The 17,332-nt window shown below is 48.9% G+C and overlaps 1 protein-coding gene across 1 annotated transcript in view; it reads left to right on the top strand.

Moving 5' to 3' along the window:
• CPNE2 (copine 2) overlaps positions 1-17,332 on the top strand; it is a gene marked incomplete at its 3' end in the record, with an annotated part of 61,946 nt that overhangs the window by 26,663 nt on the left and 17,951 nt on the right. The window contains exons 3-7 of the mRNA XM_080636941.1: positions 2,331-2,510; positions 6,124-6,198; positions 8,976-9,047; positions 14,695-14,778; positions 17,155-17,244. Of these exons, the coding sequence (XP_080493067.1) occupies positions 2,331-2,510; positions 6,124-6,198; positions 8,976-9,047; positions 14,695-14,778; positions 17,155-17,244 (501 nt within the window). The remainder of the gene's footprint in view (positions 1-2,330; positions 2,511-6,123; positions 6,199-8,975; positions 9,048-14,694; positions 14,779-17,154; positions 17,245-17,332) is intronic.

Genomic DNA, 17,332 nt, shown 5'->3' with positions numbered 1-17,332 from the left:
TGGCTTCCCTTGGTCCCCAGCTTCCCAGTAGTGCAGAGAACGTGGAAGGAGCTAAAATCCATCTCTGTTGCCTGCAGAGTCTCATCTCCTAGGCTTGAAAGTGGATTTGTGTGTGTTGTGTTGCTGAAATAAGGTAGACCTCATGGATGCCCACAGCTCCTCATCGAACACAACTCTGAGTAGACTTTTGGTGTCCTTTGGTATGTGATGGCTGCAGAGAAGGAAAGATCTGTGTGAAGATGTGTGGCCCTGGTCAGTGTAGAGCCCACTGGTGTTGATGTGCCTGATTCCCCGGAGTGCAGCAGGTGGATGCTCTGGGAACACAGCATTTACTTTAGTCGTTTCCTGGCAATTAAGACAGACTAAGCGACCAACTTCAAAAAACACTGCGATAGCTGAGGTATATATAGCAACCTCACCACATTTCCACTCGGTCCTTCCAGAACCTGCCTCCTGTGCTGAATTACTTTATTTAGAGTTAAGGTATGTGTTTACTTTTTTTATTTTTTACTTTTTGGAGCTCTGCTGTACTTATTCTTGGCTCCCCAGCTCTGGGAGACGTCCCACAACGTAGTGCTGGCATGGGGACTGCTTTCTGCAGAAGTCTTACCCTGAGAGCTGGAAAGTGCAGGCGGCTCAGCCTTGCCCAGGACCGGGTGTCCTGACTGCAAGAGGAGGCAGGATGCTGGTGGGGCCATGGCATGGCTGGAGGCTCTGTGCTGTCTTGCAGGCAGATGGGATAGGTCTTCCAGGCACTGAAGACAGCAGGTTTTATAAAACCATGGTGGTGGGTGCCTCCTGCCTTTCTCCTTTAATAGCCTCTGTTACCATACCCTGGGATATGCTGGCAAAAGGCCAGTGCTGCCAGCTCCTCTGCCAGTTCTGGTGGGCACATGGCTGTTCCAGCTCAGATGTTTGGAACTGCTGGTGCTTTCCATGGGGCTGGCTAGGCAGGATGTCCACAAAACTGGCTGCTGCCTTTTACAATATTGATATGATATCAACAGCTGCTCTCCTGACAACACTTCTACTTGGTTTGCTGGTTGGAGGGTTTTTCTCCAGGCTGCAGGCGTTCATTCCTTGCTGAGCACTCAGGCTGTCCCACCAGCATCCTTTCTGCCCACTTTATCTTCATGAGGACGTGCTGCATGTTGGGCTCCAAACTTTTCCTGCCCTGGTGCCTCTCAGGATGGATGATGGCCTGGTGGAGAGGATGATGGATCCTGACTTACAAGTTCAGACCCTCCTTGGCCATTGACTTTCAGGAGTAAATACACCAGCTCAGTTTTCCAGTTTTCCCAGTTTCTGCCACTTTGGCTAAAAGTGTGGGTTATTGTCTCTGTGAAGCACCTGCTGGGAGCCTGGCTGGTGCTGCCATCCTTCCAGCCCTCCTTGGCCTGAGTTACAAGATCTGGGACCAAAGCTCTATTAACTGGAGAGTAGCATCCCAGGGTCTCCAGCGTGGCTGTCCCTGGGATTGTTTTGCTGCCTGCCAAATTTCCTGTGCTCTTATCACTGTTCTTGGCTGCAGGATACTGCAGACTGCCGCAGTACTTCCCCTCCAACAGCAGATTCCACATATGCCTTCCATTTTCTGTCATCATCTGTGTGCCTGCCCTTCCAACCTATTGGAGCCTGCTCGCAATAGCTCAGGATGACAAAGTCTATTGAAGTCTTGTCTTTTGGGTCCTTCCAGTCACTTGTTTCTTCTAAAGCTTGGTGAAAGCTATGAAAAATGTCCTGTAGTGATTTTTTTTCCTTTTTTTTTTTTTTTTTTTTCATGGAAGGCGAAGGAAAAACCATATGCATGTTTTGGTTTGAAGTCTAGAGGAAAATGCTAGAGGGTTGCTGTTCTGGCTCATGACACTTTTCTTGTTTTGCTTGTCCTTGCTATTAGCTGCACAGCCTGGAAGGAACAAGTTTGGCGTTACCTCTGTGAGGGTCTGGCTGAGGATCAGAGATGTGTGAGAGCTTCTGCTCCTGGGAGAACAGGACTTATGAAATGAACCAAAACAAACAGCTCTGTATTCAATGAGCCTTGAGTCCATACCAAGCCTTGACTGAGTGGGCTCTCCTGTCCTGACTGTGACTGAGAGGGACTTGTACAGCCTCGTGCACGTTCCTTGGGAACGTAGGTCCCTGCGTGAAGTGCCAAACTCTCTTAGATGGATCCCACCTTGTGTTAACTGGGCATTACGGACTGCACTGAGGGGTAGCTCTGCTGGATGCCTGGTGTGCTCACTTTGATGGCCACTGTGGGGTTTCTAGGTGACTGTGGCTGAAGTCAAAATGCACATGCCTAAATGCCTCTTTCTTTTTGTTCTTTGCAGCTGGACAGGACAGAGACAGCTGTGAATAACCTCAACCCAGCTTTTGCCAAGAAATTCATCATTGACTACCACTTCGAAGAAGTTCAGAAGCTCAAGTTTGCCCTATTTGATCAGGATAAATCAAGCATGCAGCTGTATGAGCATGATTTCCTTGGTGAATTCTCCTGCACACTGGGCGTGGTAAGTCTCTGAGGTCCTACAGCTTGCTTTCCTCCAGCAAAGGGACCCCAAATCACATCAGCCACAGGGACATGGGGGGATTAGAGCTGCAGCTCTTGGAAAATTTGCTTGTCACTCTTCAATTGTTGAGATTGCACTGTTCCACATTAGGGCTGTTGGCTGCTTGTTTGAGCCTGTGTTAGTCATGGTGTGGGCTTCTGCTGGTGCCTGCAGAGGGTGGAAGTGTTTGAGGTGCCTGTGTCTTACCATGGGTTGTAGTAAGCACCCTGATGACCATCTTGGATTTGGACTTGGGAAACTTCCAGATGTTTAGAGTTAGGATGTATTGTGGTCTACCTTTCTATCTCAGTTTTGTGGTTTGTGTTTTTTTGTTTGATTTTTTTGGGGAGAGGGTTGGTTTTTAGGGGGTTATTTGGAAGCTGTGTCTATTGCAATGTGTAGCAAATCATGTCTCCTACTTTAGTGGGTTGGTGCAGAAATGTATTTTCTGCTCTTGTGGAAAAGCTTTCAGGACACAATGGGATTCATAAGCCTTTGGAATGTCTTTGTATTCATGAGCCCAGACCCTGTCAGGAGTTGGCAGCTATATTCTTCAAATGTTTCTGTCCTCTGAGCTTGCGCTGACTCAGAGGCAAAGAATGAGGGGAAATTCCTCCGTTCTTTTGCAGCATCTGTCAGCTCAGGGCTGATGTGGTGCCCAGCACAAGTGTAGAGGCTGGGAAAAACTGTCTCTGTTGTGCTTGGTGCTGGGAACAGGGAGATAGGAAACATTGTAATAAGTGGGTTGGTATGGACAGCCAGCCCAGGGTGTTCAGGGGGGCTTGTGAATATGATTGTTTTGTTATACAGACTGCAATATGGCACTGTACATGGCAAGGTGCAGTAAGTGACCTTACCATTGCCAGCTCAAGAGCCTGATGGGTTAGAAGAGCATTGGTGTTTACAGAGCTGAGGTTTAACCCTGGGGTTTTGGAAGCCCTCTGTGATGACCTAATTCTGCTCCTGCAGAAATTAAGAGACAGTGCAGGCAACAGCTCAGGCTGGTGTGCAGTGATTTAGGCCAAACCCATCCTTTACTGTTAGCTTTGTTGCTGAAGCACCACCAACTCTGATGTGGAGTAGTTCAGCAGCACTCACTGTGACGGTTCTGATCTTCATGGAAGCTGCAAGTGGGGAATTCATTGACATAAGGAAACAGAGCTTAAACCTTGCTGTTCCTAAATGTGGCTCTGCAAAAGTTCAGGGCTCTTCAGGCTCATGCCAGTGAGGAGCATTATCTGTATGCACTGGAGAAAAACGTGAAAGAGTCTTGTTGGGTTTCCCAGAAGAGCCCAACCCTTTCTAGTGCTTTGCTAGGTGATTAACTCAAAGCATGAGGCTGGACAGATCATGTTGTGGCTGTGGTGATGGTGGGAATGGGCAGCTGTTGGCAGGTCTCGCTCACATCCAAGGTTGGTGATTTAGCCATAGTGGCTGACAGATACGGAGTAAGTGTCTCCTGTGTCTTTAGGCACAGCTAGTGGGCTTAGTCTATCAGAAAAAAGAGAGCTCCGAATTTCTGTAATCTCATGTAAGTATTTATAACCTGTAAAGAGAACTCAGCTTATGCCAAGTGTGTGTCCAGTTTTTGCAGCAGTTCCCATGTGATCTTCTTGATGACCTGTAGTCCACAGTGAGACACCATCTTGGCATGGAGCGATCTTCTCATTTCCCCTTTTTTTCCCTAAGGTTCTATTAAGCTCCCCTCCCTGTGGCCAGCATGAGCTTGCAGCACTGTCAAGCTGAGGGGCAGAGGTAGACTGGGGCGGTGGGTAGCATGTGTGTGAGGGTGCCTGGTGAGGAGAGGGGGGAAACAGGTGGATGGGGCTTGTTGGTTCAGCTGCCCTGCTCTTGGTACTGGATTTTGTCTGGTAAGGTGTGTCCATAAGTCCTTCCCCAGTTCTGAGGCACGAACAGCTCTTGGAAGGGAAGGAGAGCAGCTGTGGGCAGCAACAGCCGCACAGCGAGCATTTGACTCTTCAATTTTGAGTTAGCATTGCAGCTCTATCGGATTAGCCAGATTGTTTTATTGCAGCTAATTAGGTCTGTGGTGAGAGTTAAAAGGATGGTTGGATCATTCGCAGGCTTGTCATGACCTCTGTGGCCAAGCGAAATGTAGCAGGCATCACACTGCAGGCTGGAGGGTGTCCATAGTTTCTGCTAGGCAGGGTGGCGAGGAGATTTTGCCTCCCTGGACACAGTGTGCCACAAACATCTAGTTACACTGGCTAGTGACACCTATGCGTTTATGGATCAAAAGCACCATAGGAAAAGCAACTGAAACTCTCTTGCTGTTTAAAACCATCACCTGTTGTCCTATTACAACTAATGCCTTACTAAAAAGTCTCTTCGTATTTTAGGGACTGTAGCGATCAGACAAGGGGTAATGGGTTTAAACTTAAACAGGGGAAGTTCATGTTAGATATCAGGAAAAAGTTCTTTACTGTGAGGGTGGAGAGGCACTGGCACAGGTTGCCCTGAAAATGGTAAATGCTCCATCCCTGGCAGTGTTCAAGGCCAGGTTGGATGGAGACTTGGGTGACAAGATCTAGTGTGGGGCCTGCCCATGGCAAGGGGGTTTAAACTAGGTGATCTTAAGGTCCTTTCCAGCCCTAACTGTTCTGTTATGCTATGATCTTTCTTATAAGCCTCCTTTTAGTACTGAAAGGCCACAATAAGATCTCCCAGAAGGGAGAATAACATTTCTGGGGAGGAATCCAAGCATGACTGGGTCACCTGGATGTCAGGAGCACCAAGACATTTCATTGCATGTTTTTTTATTGTCACTATTATTTTCTGACTGTGTGACATAAGACCAAAGGTGGAGGCAGAAGAATGGGTGGGACTGCACATTTTAAACCGCAACCCCTAGATCTCTAAGGTGTCCCCACTAGGTATGGGAGCAGAGCACAGGCAGTTCCAGTAGGTTGCTAGATCCCCATGTGTAAGGAAACTTACGGGATCCTCAGATCTGGAGGGGACTGAAACTGTTTGCTGAGAAAAATCTCAAGGGGTTCCATTCAGCTCCTGTGTCACCCTGTCTGGCCTCTCACAAGCCAGAAGTGAAAGGGAGAACATGCCTTCGGGGGATGCCGACCTCTGCGCCTTGTTGGCAGCTGTTGCGTAGAGTGTCCAGAACAATGCTGGGGAAGAGCATCTGGCTTGTAATCGGGATTCACCAATGGCAGTGTGTCCCAAAAGAAAGTTGGTGGCAAGGTCACATTAGAAGTGTTTAAAATGGGGTCTGAAAAGTTGACTTATGATTTTGCTAGGAGCAAACCACAGTAGCTCTGGTTGTGTGAAGTCCCACCGACTTCTTCCACACAGGAGCTGGTCCCTGGATTCAGTGCGAAGTAGTGCTTCAGCCTCTTGTGCTGCTCTGCACTGTTCAGCTACTGCCCTGTTCCCTGTGAGCTCAGGTAATGGTGGTGATATGCACAGTATCATGGTCATCCCTGAGTGTGATGCCTTTCTTCTACTCCTGTAAATGCTTAATCAGAATTAACTGAGTTGGTTATGAGACTGCTTTTGATCATTTGTATAATCATGACTTTATTTTCTTTGGCTTCTCTAGATAGTCTCCAGCAAGAAAATAACAAGGACTCTCCTTTTGGGGAATGGCAAGCCAGCTGGGAAAGGGATGATAACGGTACAGTTACTCCTTTACATTACCTACTATGTGCAAAGGTGGATAATAACCTGGGGACAATGCAGGGCACTCACCTGGGGTCCAGGAGACTTGGCTTTATCTCATGAACGTTTTTCCCTCCTGTTTTTCTGCCCACTTTGGTCTCTTTGGAGCACTGTCTATTCTGGGCAGGGACAATGTTGCCTAGCATCTGCCTGATGCCCGAGGCTGTGAGTCTTCAACCTCTGCTTCGATCTCTGAAACAAGAAAAACCTCAGTCTGGAGAAGTATAAAGTAAAACCCTGCTGCTGCTCTTTGTTATCTGGTACAACATGGTTGCTCAGCCCTCGCTGGCACTGCAGGAGGTGAGAGGGCTGATGCCTTTGCTGTCGATGTGTGTTTTTTTTGTAGGAAGAGGATGGGAGCTGTGCCGTAGCAACAATTCTCATAGCAACAGCTGCTGCTTCTGATGCAGACCCCTTTGGGCAGTGGCCTACCCACTCTAGGTCTCTTTAGCAATAGGGTTTTTTAAAAGGAAAGACATTTCCCTCCTGCCACATTGTACATCCTTTTTGATCTCTTCTGTGTTCCGGGTTTTGTGAGACACGCAACTGGGCAGCAAAGGTGTGGAGGAAAAGGCCAGCAAGGAGTTAAACTTCCACCAGGTTTAAAAGCACTGGAAAGGTTTAAAAGTGCTGGAAGGGTTTAAAAGCACTGGAAGGGTTTAAAAGCCCCAGGACCTGGCTACTGCATGTGCATCTCCATTGCTGTTTGCTCTAGAGGCTAGGAAGATGCTGCCAGCTTTTCTCTCTTGATCACTTCAGTTAGTCTTTAAAGGAAATAGTAAAAGCCACACAAGCACATGTGCCAGCCCCAAGATGTGTATTAGCTCTTGACACCGAGTTCAATGCTCAAGAGGGAAGAACTGGACAGGTTAAAAGCTTCGAGTCAAGTTCAAAGGTTACACGTTATAAAAAAGGAAGGTCACAAATGTGTCACTAAAAATCAAAGGGTCTGAGACATCTGCTTAATTTTGTACCATTGATGTGATTTTCTGATCTATGGGTTGCTTTTTTTTCCCTGGCTTGGGCTGGGTGATGACAACAGGGTTGTGTGTGGTGGGCACCTTTACCCACTGCTTGGCACAGCACACTGCTAGAGCATGGGCTATGGACACTATTTTGCCCGAGTATCCAGTTCCTTAACTGAGATGCCACAGGGGTGAACGCAACACAAGAACCTTGGTTGGGTGGATGTGGTTGCGTGAGGGTCCCTAGGTTTGGAGAGATGGGGGAAAATCCCAAAGCAACCTGCTGCGTCTATAGAATCAATCCTGAGACCTTGCTGCATGGGTTTGCTGGGCACAGAGGTGGGGATGTTGTAACTGTCCATGCTGGCTAAGAGAAGATGCCACCTGCAGCAGTGTGGCACAAGGATGTCCCTGGCTTGTCTGCACTGTCCAGCTTTTCTGTAGCCTGCAATGAGCCCTAAAATGCTGGACACTGGCTGAGTGTGCTTTTGTGGGGATCAGCAAAAGGCAAATTTCATCCACTTCCCTACAGCTCCTCTTCCTCGTGCTGATTGTGGTGACCGTGCATGCCCAATGAGGACTAAGTGGGAGAGAAACTCAGTGCTGTGCCTTTGCAGTAGGGAACCTTTGACTTCCCATCTGTACAGAGCAGAGGAGAAAATTGGGTTTTGCATGTGGTGAATGGGTCCTTTGTGGACAAAAGAGTTGTGCTTGCCATGGAAAGGCTGGGAAGTTGTTTAGGATGTTAAAAAACTGCCCAGGCAGATTCAAAAGCTGCATCTCTGCAGACTCCCTGGCTCTCCTAAGTGCCAGTAACCCCCTGACTGCTCATTCTGCAGAAAATTGTCCCTTTTATTTCTGCAAGTTTTTCTACAAACCTTGCTGTGATTACTCCACATACCTCCAGTGAGGAAATACGTCCCTCCAGGACAACCTCCTTGACAGCCAGCAAACAGCTGAACTTGGGAGCACCGTGTGTGAGGGAATTGTCCACCCCGTGCTCCCACAAGGGAGGATGCTGCAGCCAAGGATGCTAGGGAACGGCTCAGCCCACTGCAGGGAGCGGAGGAGGAAGAGGTGGGGGGCAGATGCTTGGGCAGGACACAGCCTTGAGGAGATAAAATACAAATGATTCAGAAAATGGCTGGTAACAGAAGTTAATAAAAGTGGGGTGATGGGGTTTTTTTGTTATAAACATTCGTTTTCTTTAAATACCAAGAGACTCATTAGACCACGTTCCAGACAAAACTGGCCCACTGGTAGCTGGCAGCTGAAGCCCTTCTGGAGTGTATGTGAATAAAGTCTCTTAAACTGAAGTAATCTGGGCTGTGCTCCTGAATCCTGCAGTGCCTCAGGAGCAGTGGTGGAGTTTTCACTCTTGGCACTGCCTCTTCGAGTGATTGTGGGGATATGTGGCTCGAGTTCTTGCTCCCACTGGCATCTCTTCTAAGGGCAGCTGGTTTTTGCTGTGCCCAGCCTGAGGCATGGAGGATGAGGTGGCACACCTTGCAGGCAAGGGTTTCTATGGCTCCTGCTTCCTCATGGCTCTGTCCATGGAGGTTTCTCCAGATCCTGATGAGCCCTGATGCAGAAAAGCCTTGTGAGACAGCTCAGGTATGACACACAAGAAAGGGGCTTCATTTTAGAGCCAATGGTATGGGGGAAGGGGCTGTCTGGAGAGTCCTGGCACCTCATTCTCCCTTCAGGTTGTCCATTCAAAAGGCTTAATTGTACCTGAAAATCAATACAACCTTGCCTTGTCTTTCAGATAGCTGCCCAAGAGCTCTCTGACAACAGGGTGATTACTCTGAGCATGGCTGGCAGAAAACTGGATAAAAAGGTGAGTGGGGTTCTGACTGGGGGATGCAGTGTTAAACTTCTGACCCTCATAGGCTAAAGAAATCTCTGCTTTTGGACATAGCCGTGACATAAAATAGTCCTGCTGGAGCAAGCATCAGGATAAGACTGGAGGGGTTCAAGTCCTGGCGGTGCCACTGAGTACGCCCTTGCCTCAGTTTTCCTATTGGAACGTATTGCTTTCTTCATCATGCGCACCGAGATGGAAAAATAACGTGTGGCACAGGATCTGCCTACTTGCATGTCCTAAAGACAGCAGATACACTGTTTCGGTGACTGTCATTTGGAAACGTTTCCTGAGAGAGCCGGCAGTGTTGACGCCCTTTGAACCTCAGAAGTGCTGACAGCTCCTGGCTTGTTGCCTTCAGCCCCTCTGGAAATGGAATGATCATCTTGTGTCTTGAACAGTAGGGCCCATCTTTTCTAAGGAAGAAGCGTTGACCTCATGGTGTCAAGTAGTGCCTGAGTTTTGCTTTGGATATGATATGCAGGAAATCCAGAACTTCTCTAAACAAAGCCATCTGACCTTATTTACCAGGCAACCAGCAATATTCCTCTTAAACCAGTGCTGTTGCTAAGCAATCAATGGGAATATTATTTTTCCCTTCTTCCTAGTCAGAGCTTGTGTTAGCAGCAGAATAGCCCTCAGTTTTTAAACTGGAGTAAAGCAAGCATCCAGGCAGGAAGGGTATTTGCTGGGGCAGAAGACATTGTTTGTTCAGTCCTGTTGTCCAAACCGGATGAATGCCTGGTTTACCCAAGTGTTTTTCCCACTTGCACTGGCTGGCAATAGCTTTTTTCTTGCCCTCCTGCTTACCTTGCCTAGTGCAGAGAACCAAATGCCGCTGCTAGAAAATCCCCACATAACTTCATAAATGGTGTTGAAAAATGTCTGAGATGTGGCTGAGGGTCAATCCCCATGCACGTCAATGAAGACATCCGTAATGCAACAGTTTTCTTCCAGCACCCCAAGAATAAGCCTCTGCTCCCTTGCAAAGCAAGGGATGGGATTTCACAGCGGGCTTGGTGCCTTTCCTTCAATATTCAGAAACCCTTTGCAGCTGTGGCCACTGTGAAGATCAGGGCCAAGGACCTTGGTCCTCCCTGCATGCCTGAGGCACACCTCCAGTTGCATCAGCCACTTCGTTGGTGGCACCATATGCTCCATGGGCAGGAGTTGCCTTTCTAATCAGGTTTGCAACCAAGCTCCTCTACCAGGCATAACCTATTGCATCTTCTGACATTCTTCAACTAGACCACAATACCTGTGGGTCTGCTGCCCTTCAGACCCACAGTGAAGGTACAGAAATTCAGCATCTACCTGGTTACACAGGGATAAGGACTGTGATATTCTTTCTTGGTCTCCATCCAGCTTATCAGTAGGTGTCAGCAGAAAGCTCCTTCCTCAGTGAATGCCTGCTGATCGGGTTTCTGTGCGGACTCACATAACACACAGCACAGCACTGCTCAGAGTCCTGCTTATACGCAAAGGATGTTCATGTCACTTCACAGAAATTGAAATAGTCTCTGAACAAGGAAATTGGATGATACACAATTCTTTTTGGTCATTATTGGCAGCTCCCACCATGAGCACCCTGAATCTGGGACCTTTCTCAGGCTGTGGGCAGGTCCTCCTCCCCATTACATGTCCATGGTTTCTCCCCCTACAGCTCACCACCTAGCTTTACATGTCAAAGTTGCACAGCAGAACGTCAGCAGCAGAACCAGCCTGAGGCTCTTGTTCCTTATCAGGAACCTGATCAAAGCCTGGTCAGCTCTTGGGAGAGTTGTTTCAAGGAAAAATCTCTTGCAGAAGGGAGGTACTTTCGCCTGCTACCAGCCCTCGTGAACTCAGAGCTGTGTGTGCCACCACAGCCATGGAGACAGCCAGAGGACAGCAATGCTTCAGCATGGCTCAGGAAGAACAAGCACTGTGAGCTGGGACTGCTGCTGGAAGCTGTGGTTTGAAGATGCACCTGGTGGAAGTGCCACCTCCACCCTCCTCATCTGTGGTGTGCAAGGACTGGTTTGGATGATTTAGAGTCTTGGATCAGTTTTCAGATCAATCTGGTCTGCTGAGCTCATGTGGTTGCTCAGCTTCCATCTCCTGCCAGGTTTGCAGCAGTGAGGTGTTTGTTGTTTTGATGTTTTAAAATAGCAGCATGTAATCCTGTGGCTTGGAGGCATCTCTCACTCCATTTTGAATGGAACAATATTGACTGGGCTTGCAGATCGGGCTGCTCCACATGGGATGGCAGCTGACATCCTTCAAAGCTCCCTGCTGCCATCTGAGCTGATGCCTCCACTAACTCACACTGGGCTGGCTGTTGAAACTGCACTGGGTTGCAAGTTAAGCTAGCAAAAGCAGGGTCAGGTACCCATTGCTGATTCTTTAATCCATCAGTGAAGCTTGAAAGAGCCAAGGCCAGGCGCTGTGAGTGAGCAGGATCAGAACTGTGCCATAACCCTAACCCTGCAGAAAAAATAGCTTGGGTTTCTCTTCTGCAAACATGTGAAAAAGGGTAGGAGAAAATAGCCCCATGTTACCAGAGCACATCCCTATGAGACATTTTGGTCTGCTCTTCTGGCAGAAGAAGTCTGACTGAAACAGGTTTTTGTTTTTCCAAGCCCAAACACTTGGCAGTGATTTACTTTTCTGGCTGGCTTTGGAAACAGGATTTGGATACAAATGTTAATGGGTTTTCTGCTGGAGCCTCACTAGAGCCTGTGTCTGTTCCAGCCGCTACCTCCCATGCTGGCTGTGGACAGCAGCTCCTGGGGCGTCCATGCTTCCTCCTCCTCCATGAGCAGTCCCCTGCGTCCCTGCTGCGTCACTTGGAAGCCCCAAAAGTTCCTGTTCAAACTCTTAAGAAGTTCCTCCAGCCTGCAGAACTCAGGCACCCACATCCCTCTGGAAGGAAAAACCCAGCTGCAATGGCTTGAGTTCTCAGTAAATAATTTGAGATATTTTAGGCTTGGTTTTTTGTTCTCCACTTCCTAGTCTTGCTGAATGGGGAATGAGGAATATAAGGCTGCTGCTAGAGGATCTAGGAAGGCAGCTAGGATGGCTAAGGCCTCCTTAGAATTAAATCTGGCAAGAGGGGTCAAGGACAACAGAAAGAGCTTTTTCAAATACATGGCCGATAAAACTAACATCAGAGGCAAGGTAGGCCCACTGGTGAACGGGATGGGTGCCCTGGTGACAGAAGATACAGAGATGGCGGAGTTACTGAATGCCTTCTTTGTCTCTGTCTACTCTGCCGGAGGCAGTCCTGAAGAGCCCTGTACTCCTGAGACCTCAGACGAAGTCAGGTCAACGGAGCAGTTTCCCTTAGTTGATGAGGACTGCGTTAGGGAGCAATTAAGCAATCTGGACATCCATAAATCCATGGGTCCAGATGGGATGCACCCGTGGGTGCTGAGGGAACTGGCAGAAGTCATTGCTAGACCACTCTCCATCATCTTTACCAAGTCTTGGGAAACGGGAGAGGTGCCTGAGGACTGGAGGAAAGCAAATGTCACTCCAGTCTTCAAAAAGGGCAAGAAGGAGGACCCAGGTAACTATAGACCGGACAGCCTCACCTCCATCCCTGGGAAAGTGATGGAACACTTTATCCTTGATGCCATCTTAAGGCATGTCAAGGATAAGAGGGTTATGAGGGGCAGTCAACATGGCTTTACCAAGGGGAAGTCATGCTTGACCAACCTCATAGCCTTTTATGAGGAAATAACACAGTAGATGGATGATGGCAGAGCGGTGGATGTGGTCTACCTTGACTTCAGCAAAGCATTTGACACAGTCTCCCACAGCATCCTCATAGCTAAACTGAGGAAGTGTGGTCTGGATGATCAGGTAGTGAGGTGGACTGCGAACTGGCTGAAGAAGAGAAGCCAGAGAATTGTAGTCTATGGGGCGGAGTCTAGTTGGAGGCCTGTATCTAGTGGAGTGCCTCAAGGGTCAGTATTGGGACCAGTATTATTTAATATATTCATCAACGATTTAGATGAGGGAATCGAGTGTACTGTCAGCAAGTTTGCTGATGACACTAAGCTGGGAGGAGTGGCTGACACGCCAGAAGGCTGTGCTGCCATCCAGCGAGACCTGGACAGGCTGGAGAGTTGGGCAGGGAGAAACTTGATGAAATATAACAAGGGAAAGTGTAGAGTCCTGCATCTGGGCAGGAACAACCCCAGGTTCCAGTAAAGGTTGGGGAACGATCTGTTAGAGAGCAGTGTAGGGGAGAGGGACCTGGGGGTCCTAGTGGACGGCAGGATGACCATGAGCCAACACTGTGCCCTTGTGGCCAAGAAGGCCAATGGCATCCTGAGGTGTATTAGAAGGGGGGTGGTCAGTAGGTCGAGAGAGGTCCTCCTTCCCCTCTACTCTGCCCTGGTGAGACCGCATCTGGAATATTGTGTCCAGTTCTGGGCCCCTCAGTTCAAGAAGGACAGGGACCTGCTGGAGAGAGTCCAGCGCAGGGCAACTAAGATGATTAAGGGAGTGGAGCATCTCCCTTATGAGGAAAGGCTGAGGGAGCTGGGTCTCTATAGTTTGGAGAAGAGGAGACTGAGGGGTGACCTTATTAGTGTATATAAATATATGAAGGGGGAGTGTCACGAGGATGGAGCCAGGCTCTTCTCAGTGGCAAACAACGACAGGACAAGGGGTAATGGGCACAAACTGGAACACAAGAGGTTCCACTTAAACTTGAGAAGAAACTTCTTCTCAGTGAGGGTGACGGAACACTGGAACAGGCTGCCCAGGGGGGTTGTGGAGTCTCCTTCTCTGGAGACATTCAAAACCCGCCTGGACACATTCCTATGTAACCTTATCTAGGTGTTCCTGCTCCGGCAGGGGGATTGGACTAGATGATCTTTTGAGGTCCCTTCCAATCTCTAACATACTGTAATACTGTGATACTGTGAATGGGAATGAAGTCCTGTGTCGGAATGCTGTAGTTTCCCTGTGTGGGTGCCACCAGCACTGTCCTAATCCGCTGTAGGTGCCCCCATGCGCGGCAGGGATGCGTTTTTCCCATGGGACACGTGTTTCTTGTCACCAGCAGCCCTTTAATATCTTCGAATATCTGAGGAGACAGGCAGGAAAGGCAGTGCACACTGACTCAGGGCTGCATTTCTTGGCAGGTGTTACATGATCTCTGTCAACACCAGGGCAGCTTGCTTCTGAAAGGTTTCCTCTGCTTATACTTCACTGCTGTGTGGAGGAGGGTGGTTTTTTTTTTTGTTTTCCCCCAAGACACTCATGCACTTCATAATTCTGTTTTTCTTTTGGAGCTTTGGATGCTTTTCAAGCCCAAATGCAGCTGCCTCCCATCTGGGACTGTTTTCCATGGCATCTGCACCCAGAGAGCTCACTGGTGCCAGGGCACATGCCAGGATGCTGACTCTCCTGCAGCATCAGTGCCAAAATGTGGCACGAAAGCCCATGGGATCGTGTGGCCAGGGCACAGAGGAGTGGCTACCCATGGGTGCTGCCGGTTTGCTGGCATGCTTGTGAGCCACTCTCGTGAGGACATGAGTTTGCAGGGTTGGCACTACTTGGGGAAGGAGGTATCTTGAACTGGCTGCTTGCAGAGCACTGTGTGACCCATCCTGCTCTTCTCCCTCAGGACCTGTTTGGAAAGTCAGACCCTTTCTTGGAGTTCTATAAACCAGGTGATGATGGGAAATGGATGCTGGTCCACAGAACAGAGGTGAGCGCAACTCTAACCCAAGCTGCAAAGACACGACCATTCCTTACATCAGCTCCTCTTGCCCTTCATGGCACTATCTCACCAATGATCCATAAAATGTGGTGGGATTCAGGGATTTCTAAAACTTACGGCTGCCTTCCCAGTACCCAGTTGAGGCTGCTGGACTCCAGTGGATAAAGATTTACTGAGGCTAGCAAGGACCTGATAGTTGTTCTGTACTATTCCCTCCTGTATCTACCAAGCAGAGAGGGAGATGGTTTTCTAACCCATGTTAACTGCTACGCTCAGCCTGGACATGGGCTGAGCCCTGGACCACTCTCCCTCCACTTGCAGGACAGCAAGATCATCTGTGACCCGGGCAGATGGAGAGAGGTGGAGGAAGATGGCCTAGGGAGTAGCAATGGGGAAAGGTTAAAATGAGCTTTTGCCAGATCCTCAGCTAGGAGGATGCTCAGGTGTCTCCAGCTTCAGAGCACAAGCACTTGGCTCATGTCTACTGGAGCTGGAGCCCTGTCCGAGAAGGCTATACCTATACCAGGGTGTTTATTTACCAAGTCTTGCAGTAGATTGGTTTTTACCACTGCTGTGCAGTCCATGAGGATTTTCCCCAGGACGTGTGTAACATCCCCTGATCTGTGGTACTGATACGGGCTGACCCTAGCCCTGCTCTTTTTGTTTTTGTGCTTTCCCACACACATTTCCATGCATATTTAATTCATACCAAACTTAATATTTCTCTTTGTATTTCTGTGGGAGCAGGCTGGGACCTTGTTTGGTTGTTTCCTCCTGGTTTAGTGTGGGTAGCAGGGCTTTGACTCACCAAGATATGTTTCTCAGACACATGGGGATTCGGAGTGACCTTCAGCACTTCCTCCTGGAAGAGGCATGGGAATTGGGAACGTGGCTTTGCACCAGCCATCGCTGATAAGCAGGTCAGGTTTATGGGGAGCAGATGTATATACTGGTTTTTCCTCTGGGTTGCTGCTCAGTTTCTCCTCTCTCCAGTTTCACTGGAAAAGGGTCTAGCCAGGTTTTGTTTCATCTCCTCCTTACCAGCCCCAAATGCATTCCATTGCCCTCAGAGGAATCCCACATGATGTGACCATCTATGTGTTTTGAGGCTCGATACGAAGAAATATGGTTCCCCATTCTTACAGCTTTTGGTGTGGAAATATAACCAGCTCTTGGTCTGATGATGGTATTCTCTGTGCCATGATGGAGGTACCTGGAAGGGAAGGATCAGGGTGCTCATTACAGCTGGTATTGAAGCATCAGTGGAGATGCCAGATCCTTCTCCAAGCCCTGCAGGGGCTGGCTGGCAGCACGAGCACCATCTTGAGGTGCATGGGCTCCCTCTGCTCTTCCCAGCCTCCTGCAGGAGGAGTTTACAAATTCTTGAATAAACTGTGCTTGCAGCATCAGGGTTTCTTTCACCTGTTCTCACATCAAAGCCTGTCTGTAAAACAAGATGCCTGTTTCAGATCCTGTGTGGCTGTTTGCTGCTGCAGCAGCAGCCATGGACCTCTTCCATCTGTGCCGTTGCTGCTGCAGCTGCAAAGGTCCACAGTCCTCCAATCCCTGTATTTGCCTTGCACACAGAAGGGTTAATCTACCACCCATATCCAGCTTTCTAATACTCACATGAATCTCTCTTTTAAAGCACCACACCTTCATGAAACAGGGTCTTCACCTGCCCACAGGCATCTCTGAGGTACATGGCATCTGCCTGGAGACTGCCAGTATTTGCTTTGTTTCCACCAAGGAAACCTAAGCAAACAATTGTATTCTCTCAGGAAATGTCAAAAAGCATCAATTAATATTTCTCCAGCTGAGGCAGCAGATGTTACTCAGATGAGGCAGGAGAGCTGAATGTGCCCAGGGCTGTTTGGCTTTCCTGGCTGGTTGCAGCATCCCACTGCTCCATCTTCTTGGTGGTCAGACCAGATATAGGCTGCCTTGGAATGCGGGGGGAGAGTAAGCAATGAGTAAGGTGCAAACAGTGGGATGCAGAGGGTATAAATAGTAGCTCCTGGCCTTGGACTGGTGGGGTAAGTGGTTGTGCCCATGCTGTGGGCTTGGTTGTGTCATGCTACCCAGTCTGCCACAGCTGTTTTCTCAAGCAGGTTTGTTTAATTGCCTCGGAGTTGTAATGCAAATGAATCTGTTGGAACTCACACGTGCCACAGCCTGAGAAGGAGGGAAGATGCTGCGTCTAAGTTAGGAAGGCAGAAGAGGGCTGAGATGGAGCTTCTGCAGCTTGCCTGGCCTGCCCCACTGAGAATCTGGTCCAGGGTTGGAGATGTGTCCCTGCTTCATGCCAGTCTCTCACAGCAGATATGTCTGTTGTAACAGCATCCCTCTGTTCCCACCCTGCAGGTGGTCAAGTGCACGCTGGACCCCACCTGGAAGCCCTTCACTGTGCCTTTGGTGTCACTGTGCGATGGAGATCTGGAGAAGCTGATAAAGGTAAAGGGGGCCCCTTCGGCTTTCATCATGATGGTCAGCCTCTGGGGTTGATCATTAAACATCTAAAACCCCATGGCTGGTTTATTAA

Source organism: Psittacula echo, assembly GCF_963264785.1.
Source record: "Psittacula echo genome assembly, chromosome: Z".
NCBI lineage: Eukaryota > Metazoa > Chordata > Aves > Psittaciformes > Psittacidae > Psittacula > Psittacula echo.
The sequence above is the reverse complement of the archived record's forward strand: the minus strand, read 5'-3'. Positions and strand labels throughout refer to the sequence as shown.